The sequence below is a fragment of the Peromyscus californicus genome, unplaced genomic scaffold (assembly GCF_007827085.1).
Source record: "Peromyscus californicus insignis strain IS unplaced genomic scaffold, ASM782708v3 Scaffold_11__1_contigs__length_118956290, whole genome shotgun sequence".
Lineage (NCBI taxonomy): Eukaryota > Metazoa > Chordata > Mammalia > Rodentia > Cricetidae > Peromyscus > Peromyscus californicus.
In genome coordinates, this window is record NW_026294402.1 from 54,341,344 (window position 1) to 54,357,871 (window position 16,528).

Here is a 16,528-nt window from a genome sequence, read left to right on the forward strand (position 1 = left end):
CCCACCAGGCGGTGGTGGTACATGCCTTTAATCCCAGCACTTGGGAGGCAGAGGCAGGTGGATCTCTGTGAGTTTGAGGCCAGCCTGGGCTACGTAGCAAGAGCCAGGAATGGCAACAAAACTACAGGGAAACCCTGTCTCGAAGAAAAAAAAAAAAAAAAAAAAATCCAAATCCAAGTAGTGGAGTTGTTACTGTAATAGATCATTTAAAGAATAAAGCAATCTCTCATTTTTTTGGTTTGAGGCAAAATATAATATTTATGAGAAAAAGGCCTTTATGGCAATGAAAAATATCCATAGGGAGTTTTTTTTTTTCATTTAATTTATACTTGAGTGCATCAAAATTATATAGTAAAGATGATGAAAGTAATACCATGGACTTTTCCTCAAATGTACAGTATACTCTACCTGCTAATTTTTTTAACTTTAAAACTTCATATTAATATACTATAAACTACCTTAACTTTGTGTTAATAAATCTAGAACTTAGAAGTTACATCACTTTCTGTTTGAATGCTAGACATTTTTACTGTACAAAATTAAGTATATTTTTAAAAATTACTAATTCAGCTCCAGAGTGATTATTTTCTTTAAATAGGTGATAATCACTTATAAATGAGATGTTAAATTTTACTGACTCAGAATGTTATATTCCTGAGTCTTTGTGTAATGAGCGGCTGTGGCATGCATACATAATGTCAGTACTTACAGGATAAGGAACTTAGTGGTTAATACAAATATCAGAACCACTGGACATTGACATGTATAAGTTGAATAGAGTAATATAGGATCTCCCAGAATCTGAATATTTATTTAGTTTTTATTAGTGTATGTTGCTGTGCAAAATAACTGTTCTTTGGATAGAAGTCTTGCTTTCTGAATACTGCATCTCAGAGATCATTATATAAGTATAATTCCTACCTGATAACTTCTACCTAACTAATCTGCCTTGCTTTCAGATAACAAAGAAACCCCTCAGACAGAGCTGGGATGATTATTGCTATGATTCTGAGCCGGTCAGTACAAGTACCTAAATATTTTTTGATCCTGTTAAAGGGACTTCACATTGTTAATTTGCATCCATCTTGATCAGTCAGCATGAAGATGAGCTAATGTACCAACAGGGCTAGGAAAGAGTATCACTAGTTTTTAGTTACTTGGAATGATTGATTTGTATGTAATAATTTGTTGCTTATAGACCAATTTACTATTTTTATATATTAAACCTAACGTTTAATCTTCATTTAACATTTACTTTCACAAACAGTGAATAGATTATCATCCCTGATTGCCTAGCACTGAAGTGGCTCTGTTACAACTCTAGTATTTTTTTCCTTTGAGGTTTTTATTATGTTTTGGTGCAGTGTGAATGCTATCCACAGTCTCTCATCCCTAGCTTGATACTTATTTCTTAAAATTAATTTTTAGGGAGCTAGAGAGATAGCTTAGTGGTTCATAGTGCTTACTGCTTTTCCAGAGGATGAGAATTTGGTTCCCAGTACCCAATGTCAAATGGTTTACAACTTGTCTGTAACTGCAGCTCCAGGTAATGTAGTGCCACTTCTGGCCTCTGAGGGCACACACCCACATTCACATGTATATGCACATATGAGTAAAATAAAAATTACTTTTTAGGAGCTGTGGAGATAGCTCATTGTAGGAAATGCTTCTTGCACAATCCTAAACACTTGAGTTCAGATTCTTAGTACCTATATAAAAGCTGGGTGTGGTACAGGTCGGGTGTATAAAGACAGATCTCAGGGGCTCTCTGGCTAGATAGTCAAGCTTAAACAATAAGTTCCAAGTTCAGTGAGAGAACCTGTTGCAAATAAATAAAGTGGAGCCTGATAGCAGATGACATCTGATGTCATCCTCTGGCCTCCATGTGTAAATATATGCTCCCTGTATTGGGTGTTAATCTTTTTCATAAAGTGAGTATCTGGGTTTTTTTCCTCTGATTTTTTTATACTAGTAAGAGAAACTATAAAATTTCTACCTTAAAATTTGCCTCTAAATTATTGAAATTCTTATAAATGTGATTATTTTATGAAGCTAGAGAGATGGCTCAGAAGTCAAGAGAATTTTCTGCTGCTGCAGAGGACCATGTCTTAGTTCTTAGCCATGTCTGGCAACTATTACTCTAGTTTCAGGAGATCGTATGTCCTCTTCTGGCCTCTGAAGGCCCAGCATTCATGTGTTCATACCTATACGCAGGCATATGGACATTACACAGAAATGAAAACCTTAAAAAAAAGACTATTAGAGGTTTTAAATTGAATTATATAAAGGCATATATGGTAGAAAATGACTGTTTAACTGTTTTTTGTAAGTACAAATTTGTAATTACAAAATGATGACAAAAAAGCTTTTGTTTCAATCTATAGTTTGGTCACTTATAAAAGGCTGAAAGCATAGATACATCTAGCTGTTTTTATTAACTAATTAATAAAGTTCTTAAATATTCTTCCTATCCTATACATATAACATCTTAATCCTTGCTTTAAAGAATCACAACTTTCTCATTGCATGTTATTATAAACAATACTGATTGCAAAATTGGTCTATGCCAGATTTGTGAAGCATCAGCATATGTGGGTGCTAGTTTTTTTCCTTCAGACAAAATTTAGTTACATTACCATTTCATAATTTAGAAGTTATTGGTTTTAGATTTATATTTTAGGAAATAGACATTTCAGTTTTTAGATTCTTGATTAATTGTAATAGAAAAAGTATAATTTATTTTACTTCAAAGAAGTTGTTCTGGTCTATCTTTCATTAACCACCTCAAGTAGATCATTCCTCTTTGGAAAGCAGGTAGGCTACTGCAAACTCACTGCAAATATGATTACTTGTTCAGACTTGGCTGTGGAACTGGGGATTGGTCTTCATTTGTTCAAAGTTTAAGTAATGCTTAAGATTTTGAGGTTGTTTGGCTTGCCCCCAGTACTAGCTCATCCATTTACTAATTTTGAGACCTTCAGAAGATCACTTAATTCTTTTTTTATATCTCTTTGAATTTATTTTATTTTACTTAATCTTTTTATTTCTGCCATCTACTTCAGAGAACAGTGTTCCTTGGTCACTTCAGCATGCTTATGTTCTTGCACTTTGGGTTATATAGCAAGATTCTGTCTCAAAAAGACCAAAGGAGCCCCAGGCCTGTAATCTTGCCCTCAGAAAGGCTGAGGCAGGAATATCTCAAGTTTAGACTAGCCTGTGTTACTTTGCCAATTGGAGGCCAGCTTAGCTACATAGTGAAATTCTCCAGAAAAACAAAAACAAGCAAACAAAAAAACTCTTCAAAAATGGCCTTTAAATTTAGTATTAAATTTTAACAATATGTATGAAGAATTTGATAGAGTACTGAACACTTAAGTGCTAGGAAGAAATGTCATTTCTATAGTTGTCATTATTTGAATCAGAGTACATCTTTTTTTTCTTCTTAAAATAATTTTGTAGATATAATTTTTTATTCTTTTGTTTGTGTGCCTGATTTTCTTTGTATGTGTGCAGGAGCACATGTGTTGAGGCCAGAGAACGATTTTGAGTTGTGTTCTCAGATGCTGTCCACATTTATTTGTGTTTGTTTAAGACAGTGCCTTTCACTGGCCCTGCAACTTGGAAGTAGGCTACACTGGCTGGACAGCAAGGACCCACCTGTGTCCACCTCCCTAGTGACACATGCCACCATGCCCAGCTTTTTAAAAATGTGGGCCCTAGAGGTTAAACTCAAGTCCGCATGCTTGCAGGGCAAATATTTTACCTATTGGAATACTCCCCAAGTCTGTAATTTCCTCTTAATACTACTGCCAACACTATTTGTTAGTCTTGTTTATTATATTTTCAAATAACTATAGCCTGAACTTTGATTAGCTTATGAATTTATTTATTTATTTATTTATTTATTTGTTTGTTTGTTTATTTTTTGAAACAGGATCTCTCTATTTAGTTCTGACTGTCTTAAAGCTTGCTTTGTAGACCAGGCTGGCCTCAAACTCACAGAAATCCTCCTGTCTCTGCCTCTGTGATTAAAGGTATTCATCACCACACCCTGCTCATGATTCTTTTTCTTCTAAGTGAATTTAAATATCAAGTAGTTATTCTGTGGGTTTTGTAGTTTATTTTTTCCTATTAGATTTTCCTCATAGTATATTTGGAAAATAAATTAAACTTCATCTTTCCATGAGTTTTTTTGACTTATGTGATTCGTATTATAAAAACAATGTAGACAAATTTCTGAATGGTCTTAATAAATAAAAAACGCGGAGCCAGAAATTTGGGTTAAAGCTTGAGAGAAAGATCAGAGGACTAGGACAGACCATGAGCTAACCTCACCTCCCCAACTCCGCAGCTTCCAAAGAGAGCTTCTTACTATATACTCATGTTTATATGCCTTTCTGTTCTGTTCTCTCATTGGCTCTCTTAGTCCAGCTACATCATTTCCTCTTCTTACACAGCTCTGTCACGTTCTGTCTGTCTGTACAGACCTCCAGACCTCTGTGGTTGGTACTGGGGTTAAAGGCATGTGTCACTACTCTTAGCTCTGTTCCCTAGTGTGGCCTTGAACACACAGAGATCCTGCCTGCTAAGTGATAGGATTAAGGGCATGTACTACCACTGCCTGGCTTCTTTGTTTACTTATAATGGCTGGCCTTTTTCCTCTGATCTTCAGGCAAGCTTTATTTATTAAAGCACAAATAAAATATCACCACAAAACAGAATTGTTATAGGATCATTATACCATTTGTGCTCTCTCTCTTTCTCTCTCTCTCTCTCTCTCTCTCTCTCTCTCTCTCTCTCTCTCACACACACACACACACACACACACACACACACACACACACACAGAGAATATGCATAAATGGTCCCAAGGGGACCTGTAGTGAGAGAGTTATTTTTAACAAGTAACTTTTGTCCACTACATAGTGATTTAAGTTACTAGAGTTTTGAACTAAATTCAAGGAGCACTGTTGCATGGGAGAAAACAGTATTTGGAACAGATACATTTCAGTTTGGCTAGCTAATTAATTATAAAGTTTTTGGCTTTGAACAACTATTGAACTTGTAATCTGTTATATGTAAGATTATGTCTTCATCTTTTGAGATTGTAGTAAGTTTATCTGTATCAAGAGATGTTGGCCGGGCGGTGGTGGCGCACGCCTTTAATCCCAGCACTCGGGAGGCAGAGCCAGGCGGATCTCTGTGAGTTCGAGGCCAGCCTGGGCTACCAAGTGAGTCCCAGGAAAGGCGCAAAACTACACAGAGAAACCCTGTCTCGAAAAACAAAACAAAACAAAACAAAACAAAACAAACAAAAAAAAAGAGATGTTGATAACTGGTGGATAGATATTTAGCAAATGCAACATTTTCCATCTTCAGTGACTTATGATATATGCAAATATGAGGCCTTTCATTACCATAGGCTCTTTTGGTCTTGTTTTGTCAATTATAAAACATGGGCGATGAATTAAATACTTTAGACTATGTGGTATTTTGTGTGTTTGTTCTTTTTTGTCTTGCCTCAAACTCACTGTGCAGCCCAGAATGATCTCCAACTCTTGGCAATCTTGCAGCCTCAGCTGATTTTGTGCTTAGATTATAGACCACCATGCCCAGCTTGATAATATATTATCTATTACCATTGTAACTTGATCCTGCTCTGTGTAATTTCAGTCTAAAGACCAGCCTCATGTAACTGTTTATGGGTTTTTTTTTGTTTCCTTATCTAAGACTCCAGTTTATTCATTTCATGATTTTTCAAAAAATTATCTTTGAAAGAGTAGATAAGTGTATGTTTACACTTACCAGTGCTTGCAACTCTCAGCTCTAGTTTCATATTGTTTCCCACAGATAACTTTCAGATCAAGCTCTGGTTACTCACTGGGGTGATTGTTTTTACAGTTTGTCACAGCTTAGATTCACCTGAGAAGGGAGTCTCAATTGAGGAATTATCTGGGTTTGCTGGCCTGTGGGCATCGCCTGTGAGAAATTGTCTTGTTAATTGATGTAGGAAGACTTAACACATGTGGGTGGCACTATTTCGTGTCTTGGGGCCCTACCTGTGTAAGAATATCGAGTGCTAGCTGAGCACTAGTAAGTATCCAAGCAAGCAAGGATTCATGCATTTAGTTTTTTTCTCCTTTTGACTGTGGATGTCATGCTTTAAGTTCCTGCCTTAACTTCCCTGAAATGGTAGGTTGTGTTCTGCAATTGTAAGCTGAATAAATAATCTTCTCTTAAGTTGCTTTTATCACAGTACCAGAAATAATTATGATTTTGGTGTTTCCTGAGACCACATCATAATTGTGAGTGAAAAATATTTGATTATGAATGACTGCGAATATGAAAGTATTTCTATTTCAGCATATCTTTTACTTTATTTCCCCAGTATTTTAGGTGCCTGTTTGAATTCACTTTTGAAGCAAATAAGAGCATATCCGTTGTAAGAATCACTGCTGAATACATTGAGTTTTCATAAACATTTTTACACCCTCCTTGTTACTGAAAATATTTGATAAATCCTAAAATGAATAAATTGAGGTCTTGGATTAAACAAAAAAAACCTTTAAATATGTTTTACTGTTTAAATATGTTTACTAGGTGTGATGGCTTCTATCTGTAGTCCTAGTACTTTGGGGCGGAAGCAGGAATATTTTCTCTCCCAAAGAAAAAAGAAAAGAAACAAAAAAATAAATAAAACAAAAACCCAATAAGGCAATGGAGTCCTGTTTGTGTTGGCCAACTCCTCCTGGGCATGGGTCCTGTTTTGGAGTGTGTTGATATACCCAGTGTCACTCCATTGAGAAAACTGATTTTCCCTTTCCCAGCAGTTACCATTTCCAAATAGCTTCTTGGTAAGTGGTGAGACTTTGTGGTCACTTCTTCATTCTGGGATTTTGTCTGGTTTGAACTTTTTGAAGTTTTGTGCTGTCACAGTCTCTATGAGTTCATATCTGTATCATCCCAGATGTGTCTGTAAAATACTTACTTTGGAGCCATCCACCACCTCTGGTTCTTACAATATTTTTGCATCCTTTTTAACATAGATCCCTGAGCCTTGAGAGGAGGGCTTTGATGAAAACATTCCATTTAGGGTTGCAAACTCCAAAGCCTCTCACGCTCAGTCTCTGTTTGTAGTTCCTATCTACTGCAACAAGTTGTTTCTCTGATGACTGATCTATGTATGATATATATTAATATGTCATTAGAAGTCATTGTATTGCTATGTTCCTTTAGCACAGTGATTCTCAATCTTTCTAATGCTGTGACCCTTTAATAGAGTTCCTCATGTTGTGGTGACCCCTAAACATAAAATTATTTTCATTGCTATTTTGCTACTGTTAAGAATTGTAGTATAATAAATAGCTGAAATGAAGGACGGTTTTGGCAACTCCTGTGAAAGGTCTTTTGACTCCCAAAGAGGTCGCGACCCACAGGTTGAGAACTTCTGCTTTAGCAGAAAAATAGCTAGGCTTTCCCCTAGCAGCCAAAACCTATCTAGTCTCAGGTTCTTGACCACTTTAACAGTGTCAGGTATGAATTCCAGCTCGTCAAGAAGTGGTTAGTTAAGTCATAACATTTGTGCCACTATTGCACCAGTATATCCTGCAGGCAAGTCACTGTTGTAGGTTGCAGGGTTTGTAGCTGGGTAATATTGGTGGTTACTTTTCTCTTCCTGTAGTGTGCAGAGTACCTTCCAGCACCATGAACTCTAGTCAGTAGGGTTGAAGCTTCTAGTGGGGCACCAGCTTGATTTTTCTATGTTTGACAATATAAGTAAGTGTTGTCTTCAGCAGTAGGGCCTTGCCATCAGTTAGTGAAGCAATAGCCTTGGCAAATAGCCTGTAATGTTTGAAAGGAGGTTTGATGGGACCCCTTTGGCCAGCTCAACAGATGTAACTCATTCTGTTTTCCTTCCCTGGAAGACCCCTGCTTCCCACTTCCTGGTCCCTTACTAGGTAGGTACTCAACCTCTGAGGTTATTCTAAATGAAACATACATATTTAAAGCTTAAAAGTAGAATTCACGGCCGGGCGGTGGTGGCGCACGCTTTTAATCCCAGCACTCGGAGGCAGAGCCAGGCGGATCTCTGTGAGTTCGAGGCCAGCCTGGTCTCCAAAGCGAGTACCAGGAAAGGCGCAAAGCTACACAGAGAAACCCTGTCTCGAAAAACCAAAAAAAAAAAAAAAGTAGAATTCACATATAAGAAAACATGCATTGTTTGCTTAAAAATAACAAAGCACAAACAAACAAGACTTTATTACAGGCCAAAGAAAATTACTTAAAACTCTTATTTTGGAGAGACATTGGCATTTGTATAGAATGCATCTAAAAGTTACTTTAAAAAATTTGGGGTTGGGGATTTAGCTCAGTGGTAGAGCGCTTGCTACAAGTGCAAGGCCCTGGGTTCGGTCCTCAGCTCCAGGAAAAAAAAAAAAAGAAATTTGTACTCAGAAAATCTGATGTGTGTGTTCTTTTGCAATAAATTTAAACTTTCAGAGTGTGCATGTGTACCTTTCGATGTGGAGAATTAAAAAAATGTTAGCATTCTAAACTTAAATCCTGAGTTTTAGACTTTATTTCAGGATGTAATCATGAAATTCTAATATCTAGTAATTTTTTTTTTTAAAATATGATAGATACTATGTAAATACTTTAAAATGAAGACATATTGTATTTTTCAAGGTCATTCAATTCTGTATGTAATTCAGCAATTGTGTAATTCAGAAGTTATGGGAGTGAAAGTATTTATATACCAGAACAGACACAGAAAAGATTTATTCAGGAAATTGACATTGCTGTAAGAGACAGTCTCTGCAAAATAACTGTCCTCTGAGAGTGTAGTTTCCATATGTTAGATAGACACATAACTCACTATTTTGCTAAATAGTAAATTTTATACATTTATATCTTCAGATTGGCTATTTGTGGTAAGGTGGCATAGATTATTAGGAGTTAGACTCTAAATGTTTTCATAAGACATTGTGGGGCTACTTGAATCAGGTTCCATGTAGTCAGGGTCTGATTGTTTGGCAGTTTCTGTTTTTATTTTCAACCCTTTTTTTCTCCACAGTTCTTTCAGTAATTTGATCTTGGCACTGACTTGATGCTTGTGATTTGTGGTGAATAAAACAGATCAGTTCTTTTTGTCCATTGATTAATTAATGTAACGTTCCCTAGGAAGATAGACATTAAAAATAAGTTGAAATTTGAGATATTTTTGACAATCTCACTATAAAGTGGTGTGTGAACATTGTGAAGGGATTGTGTATATGATGTTAGTGTTGACAATTTTATGAAGTGAAATGTAAAGGTTACACTAAAAAAAAATTCATTGGTAAGTTGTTTTGTTTGATATTTTTTTTTTTTTCAAGACAGGGTTTCTCTGTGTAGCTTTGCGCCTTTCCTGGAACTCACTTGGTAGACCAGGCTGGCCTCGAACTCACAGAGATCCGCCTGCCTCTGCCTCCCGAGTGCTGGGATTAAAGGCGTGCGCCACCACCGCCCGATATTTTTTGAAATGGGATCTTGCTCTGCAGTCCAGGCTGGCATAGAGTTTCTGATTCCCCTGCCTCTGCATCTGGAGTTTTGGGAATATAGGCATATGCTACCATGTCTAGACTAAAAATAAATATATATATATATTTTTTAATATTTATGAGATTTATTTAATTTTAGTTATGTGTATGTGTGTCTTCCTGTTTGTGCATGTGAATACTTGCTAAAGTTGGAAGATTTCCTGGATCTGGAGTTAGAGTCAGTTGTGAGCTGTCCAATGTGAGTGCTGGGAACTGAACTCCAGTCATCTGCAAGAGTAGCATGCACTCCACGAATATGTCAGGCATATGTGTGGGGTTAGAGGACAACCTCTTGGAGATATTATTTCTTTTTTTCTACTTTCATGTAGTTTCTGGGGATTGAATCAGCTTTGTCAGGCTGGAACAATAGGTGCTTTTCCCACTGAAATATTTTGCCATCCCTCAGCAACTAAAAAAATGTTTATATTTATTTTCTCTCTCTCTCTCTCTCTCTCTCTCTCTCTCTCTCTCTCTCTCTCTCTCTCTCTCTCTCTCTCTGTGTGTGTGTGTGTGTGTGTGTGTTTATTTATTTATTTTATTTTATTTTTTTCGAGACAGGGTTTCTCTGTGTAGCTTTGCGCCTTTCCTGGAACTCGCTTTGGAGACCAGGCTGGCCTCGAACTCACAGAGATCCGCCTGCCTCTGCCTCCCAAGTGCTGGGATTAAAGGCGTGCGCCACCGCTGCCCGGCCGTGTGTGTGTTTATGTGGATGTATGCAACATGTGTGTCTGTTCCCGTGAAGGCCAGAAGGGGACATCAGATACCTTGGAGCTGGAGTGATAAGTGATTGTTTGATACCTGATGTCAGTGCTAGGAACTAACTTGGGTGTTCTTGAAGAACAGCAAGTATTCTTAAGTGCTGAGTGATCTTTCTAGCCCTTCAGTAACTACTTTTATTGATTCATGTGACATGTATTTTTTGAGGGGCTTTCTATTTTGACATAATCCTTCTTTCCCCCCTTGGTTGATCGCTATGATGTGTGTATTTATTTGTTTCTGCTACTCTTATCTTTTCTTTATATACCCACTATAACACCAGGTGGTTCATGATATATAAATCTAGATTTCACTTCTCAACTGCATACTGTCTGTTACTATTTTTTATATGTGTTTTTAATTCAAGGCCTTATGTATGATAGACACTTGCTAAAAATTTGTTGAATAAATAAACATCTACTTATGGACTTGAGTGCTCTTATATGGTTTCAATCTCTAAAACTCTTTAATGCTACTGAAAATCAAACTTGGTAGCCATATATTTTATAAATGCTGCTAGCTCTCAGCCTTATCCATTTTAAGATCCTGTGCTATGGTGATTGTTTAGGGAAGAAAAAAAGGTACTATTAATATTTGGTAGATTTGTTTACTTTGCTTATCTGTACTCAGATAAGAGGCTTAATGAATCTGACGATGTGTAAATATTCTACTAGTTCTAATCATTTACACAGGGGCCTACTTAAATTAATGAATGGCTCACATTGTTTTTTAACAGGTAATCTTTATATGTTTTCTCCCACCTCTTGTCTTAAGCAGGATTGCTTCACAGTGGAGGGAGAAGATTTGAGGCATGATTTTGAACGATTACAATTGGCCATGGAGATGGTAGGATTTCTTCCCAAGACACGAAGACAGTGAGTTTTTAAAATTTTATTCATTTACTATGATTTTATATTTCTAGTAGAAAACAAAACATTGTGTTTTTTTTAATTTAAATTTTTAAAATTTATGTTGTGTTTTTGAGTCTTAGTTATTTTAAAAACATTTTTATTCTTTGACAATTTCATACATATTTCCAATGTATTTTTAATCACACCAATTTGTAGCTGAAGTTTTCCTCTGTCCCACCTGGCCCATGGTCAGGACAAATCTCTCTTACCCGCCAGTCCTATAGCCGCTTGGACCCAAGTAAACACACAGAGGCTTATATTAATTAAAACTACTCAGCCATTAGCTCAGGCTAACTATTGATTAGCTCTTACATTTAAATTAACCCATAATTCTTATTTATGTTTAGCCACATGGCTTGGTACCTTTTCTCAGTTCTGCCTTCACATCTTGCTTCCTCTGTGTCTGGCTGGCGACTCCTGACTCAGCCTTCCTCTTCCCAGAATTCTCTTCTCTGCCTATACTTCCTGCCTGGCTACTGGTCAGTCAGCACTTTATATATTAACCAATCAGAGCAACACATTCACAGCATGCAGAGCGATATCCACAGCACCTATTTTCAGCTTCCTCCTCTTCCTTTTCCTTCTTCTGTAACCACTGAATAGAATTTGCTTTGCTTGCATAAGCATGGAACCTACCTGCAGCCATATCCATGAAGAAAATGGACTTCCTCTCCTCCAGTAGTCACCAGTTGCCAACAACTCCACGCTAGGGATGGAACCTCATGAATCCCTTCCCTGAACCATGCTGGGATTATTCACTGGCTTGTTTCTGGGCAGTTTTTTGCAGGTTATCGTAGACTGTGAGTTGGTGAATTCAGTGACCATGTCATGTCCAGAAGGCAGCATTTGCAGTACTCCCCTCCATTTTTTGGCCCTGTCTATGTGGTGTTTTCTGAGTGTTGTGGGATTTATACAGAAGTCTTATTTAGAACAGATTACTCACTAATTGGACTAGATATGAGTCTCTATATTGGCTGCCCACTGCAAAAAGAGTATTTTTTTGATCATAGTTGGAGCAGCACTAATCTATGAGTATAAACATAAATATTTAGAAGGCAGTATGACAGAATGACTTTAGCAAAGTAACAGTAGTGGGCCCTTCTACTGGGGCTTATAACCTCCTAGTCTCCTCAGCTTTTGACCACGGTCACAATATTCCTTCTTGTGGAGCAAGTCTTAGATCCCATCAGAAAACTGTTGGCTGTCTCCATAATAATCATGCCACTTTTCTTGTTTCTTTTAAAGTTTTTAAGGCATCACTATTGCCTTAGTTATATTAAGATTTGAGTGTTGCCTCACCACCTTTTTAAAACTAATCTTTGAGAAGCTGATGAAAGCTAAACTACTTTGGTAAAATGTATATCCATAGACATTTGCGCATGATATGGAGACTTCATGAAGCTTCCTGAAGCCTATCCGTGGACTAACTTAAAAACTGTTACTTTTGTTTTTTACAGTTTTTCATCTTTTCATTTTTTACATCAGTGATCTTTAATGTTAAGTTATACATGTCTATAAGTAAATATAACATTCAATGCATATTTACATGTGTGCTATTGTGTTAAAAATTCTTGATCTGTGGATGTAGCTCCATGATAGGGTACTTGCCTTGAATACACAAGACCATAGACTCAATCCCTAACAGCAATACTGTCAACAAACAAACAAACAAAAACCAAAAACAAACCACAAAGCCTTTATATGTGTGAATATAAACAAAATGGAAACATAAAAAGTTTTGATAGGGCTAGAGAAGATGACTCATTGGATGAAGTGCTTGTGCAAAAATAAGGGCTGGAGTTCAGATCTTCGGAACCCATATCAGAAAAGCCTGGTGGGCATGGCATGATGGCCTCCCTTTGATCCTAGTAGATAGGAAGCAAAGATAGGGAATCTCTACAGCCAAGATGGAAAAAACGACAATCTCTCGTTCAGCAAGAGACCTTACCTGAATAAATGCCTCAAGGGGGGAGAAAAATAAGAAAGGACATTTGTGAATTGGAGTGATGACTCAGAGGTTAATAACATTGGCTGATCTTCCAGATGAGGTGGTTCAATTCCTAATGCCTATATGACCCCTTACCACCATTTGTTGTTACTCCAGTTCCAGGGGATCTGCTGCCCTCTTTTGGCCTTCATAGGCACTACATGAATGTGTTGCATAGACATGTCTGCAAAATACCCATATACATAAAATAATACATAAGTTAAAATTAAAATTTAGATGAAAGATACCTGATGCTTAACTTGGGCCTCCACATACATTCATTTACATGCACAAACCCTCTATACGTGTTCACACTCATACATGCATGCGTAGCACAGCAACATACATACACCAAAAAACATTTGTTTCAGAAAATGAAGTAATTTATATTTAAGCAAACTATTTAAAATTAAAGCTATAACCTTGTCTCTTCCCAGAGGAATAATTTTGTTGTTGTTTTTGTCTGTGTAGTCCTGGCTGGCCTAGAAATCACTCTGTAGATCAGATTGACTTGAAACTCACAGAGATCTTCCTGCCTCTGCCTCCTGAGTGCTGGGATTAAAGGTGTGCACCACCACCACAACCCAACTGCCGTAGGAATTTTTTTTCATAACTTTTATCTGTTTAATTTTGGAGACAGGGTCTTGTTATTAGATATTGTTCAGATGGCTTCAAAGATCAGGCGTAAGGGCCTGCCTTAGCCTCTCAAGAAACTCAAAATACAACACACACTTTCGAATCTAACTGTTTTTATAATTGTTTTTGAAGTGTGTGTGGGACTCATCTTGAAGAATATGTCATATTTCATTGTGTTATGTATGAATAATTTCTTGAGTGAGGAGTTCTTACTAGGAGAATATTAGCCTGACCTTTCTATGTATTGGTATGCCTCTTGAATTATAAAATTGTTTGCTGGATTCCATTCATGAAAAGTTGGTTAAAACCAAACAATATAAATTATAAATGTGAAAACATACTTAATTGGTGACAGAAACAGCAATTCACTGTAAGTTAATATATGAGAAAACCTCCCTCAGTTTCTGTTACATCCCTCGTCCCTCAGGATCACTTATATACTGCATATGACCCTGAGTGGATGACATAAATTGAATGAAGTGTTAGAATATGAACTGATTGAATGACCCTAATGTTAAAAGCTGAATTCTGAAATGATCTGAAATTTAAAATATTTTGAATATTGACATGCTGAAAATTCTTCAAACTTTGGGGCATTTGAGATTTTTAGATTAGGAATATAAAACAAATAAGGTCATGAACCTATTCTACAATCTGAGAAATTCCAAAACCTCAAATATTTCTTGTCACAATAATTTTTGAGTAACGTATACGTTTTCTATATTAAATAGCAGTGAAATGGAATTTTTGGCAATATAGTGTTTACTTTTCATGTATTAAAGGGATTATTTGGTATTACTGGATCCCACCTTGGAAACTTTAGGATGCAGTAAGTTTCAGTGTGATCTTCCCTGTCGTTTTATCTTCTGTTTTCAGACATTCCTTTACAGAAAAATATGCATTTTAACTACATGGGTCATAGTTCTAATATTTATTTATTTATTTACTATTGTATAGTACTTTTAACATTTAATTATTCTCCATTTGAAATTATTTTTATCTCTTTTCCACTCATTCAGAAAATTTGATTGTTTTGGATAGAGGACATATTGTGTGTAATGCTACTTCCCTTTCTTGTGCCCACAGTTATCTCTGCTAATAAATTGTAACATTCTTTCCTATTTGGATCTACTTTAGAATTGCTTTTCATAGCTGTGTAGCCATCCTTAAATTTTGGAGTGTTGAACATTATTTTTTTAATAAAAATTTATTTTAAAGATAGGTGTATGCTTTGTAACTCAGGCCTACCTTGGACTCCGTGATCTTCCTTTCTTAGACTAACGAATGCTCTTAGATTAACGAGTGCCACCATACACAATAAAAGCTGTTTTAAGTATTGTTAATGTCCCACCTTTATTAAGTGAAAAAATTTGTCAATTATACCAGGTTTTTGCTGTCTATATTTTAAGACACCTACTTTTTAGCTTTTTGTGTTATTTTCTAATGTAAGATTATAAACATTTTAAGAATCAAGATTCCAACTGGGCATGGTGGCACAGACTTTTAATCTCAGCATTCGGGAGGCAGAGAGGCAGGCAGATCTCTGTGAGTTTCAGGCCAGCCTGGTCCACGTAGTCATTTCCAGGACAACCAGGGCTATATAGAGAAACTCCATCTCAAAAGAAGAAGAAAAGAAAGAAAAAGGAAAAAAAAAATCATGATTCCTGTTTATATTTTAAAATCTTTCAATATTGACATATTACATTAGGTTATTTGTAAGGTGTTATTGCTTAAGAGTTGTATGACATATTTTTGAGAACATTAATGTACACCAATTTTTGAAACAAAAATATGAAAAGTGGGTCATACATTTGTGTTATTTTTGACTTCTAGTTTTTATGATGTTTTAGTGATACTGAATTTATTTTTCTTTTTATCTTAGGATACTTTTATAAATTATTCCTTTGGAATTGACTTGTATTTTGTAATTTTAAATTACTGGAAAAATACTGCTTATGAATTAGATGTTGATTAAATACCTCTTAAATTATATTTGGTTCTGAAGCAATATGTTTGTTTTAGTTAGAATATTTCCTAATTCAAATTTCAGCTATTATAAATTTTTAATTATGTGAAAATTTAAGAAGACATATGGTTAAGTTTTCATAATAGGTTAGATTTATCCTAAGGAAGTAATAAGTCAATAAGGCATATAGATACATGCATTTAGGACATTTTAAAATATTTTATTTTTATTTTTAATCTGTATATGTCTGTGTGTGGATTTGTATTTATGAGTACAGTGTCCATGGAGGCCAGAAGAGGGTGACTGATTCCCTGGAGTTGGAGTTGCAGGCTTTTGTGAGCCATCTGCTATGAGTGCTGGCAACTGAATTTGTGTCCTCTTCAAGAGTAGTTAGTAGTCGTGATTCATGAGCTGGCCATCCCTCCAGTCCCCTTGAAGGGCTTTAAAAAATTGTTGTGTGTGTGTGTGTGTGTGTGTGTGTGTGTGTGTGTGTGTGTGTGTGTGTGTGTATACATTCATTTATGTGTATGCTTCTTTGTGAGTACATGTACACATGTTTGTGTGAATGGGTGTGCAGTGAGTCCAGAAGAGGACATTGGATCCTTTGGAACTGGAGTCATGGGCATTTGCAGGAAGCCTGGCTTGATATGTGGCTGCTGGGTTTCATACTCCAGTTGTCATGATTCTACTACAA

The 16,528-nt window shown here is 36.2% G+C and overlaps 1 protein-coding gene across 6 annotated transcripts in view; it reads left to right on the forward strand.

Annotated features, from left to right (window-relative positions):
* Positions 1 to 16,528, forward strand: part of Myo9a (myosin IXA) — a 232,981-nt gene that overhangs the window by 84,658 nt on the left and 131,795 nt on the right. For 5 of the 6 annotated variants that reach the window (XM_052762736.1, XM_052762746.1, XM_052762726.1 and 2 more), the window contains exons 6-7: positions 960 to 1,016; positions 11,112 to 11,209. In XM_052762736.1, coding sequence (XP_052618696.1) covers positions 960 to 1,016; positions 11,112 to 11,209 — 155 coding nt within the window. The remainder of the gene's footprint in view (positions 1 to 959; positions 1,017 to 11,111; positions 11,210 to 16,528) is intronic. The other variant, XM_052762755.1, reaches the window with a different exon arrangement.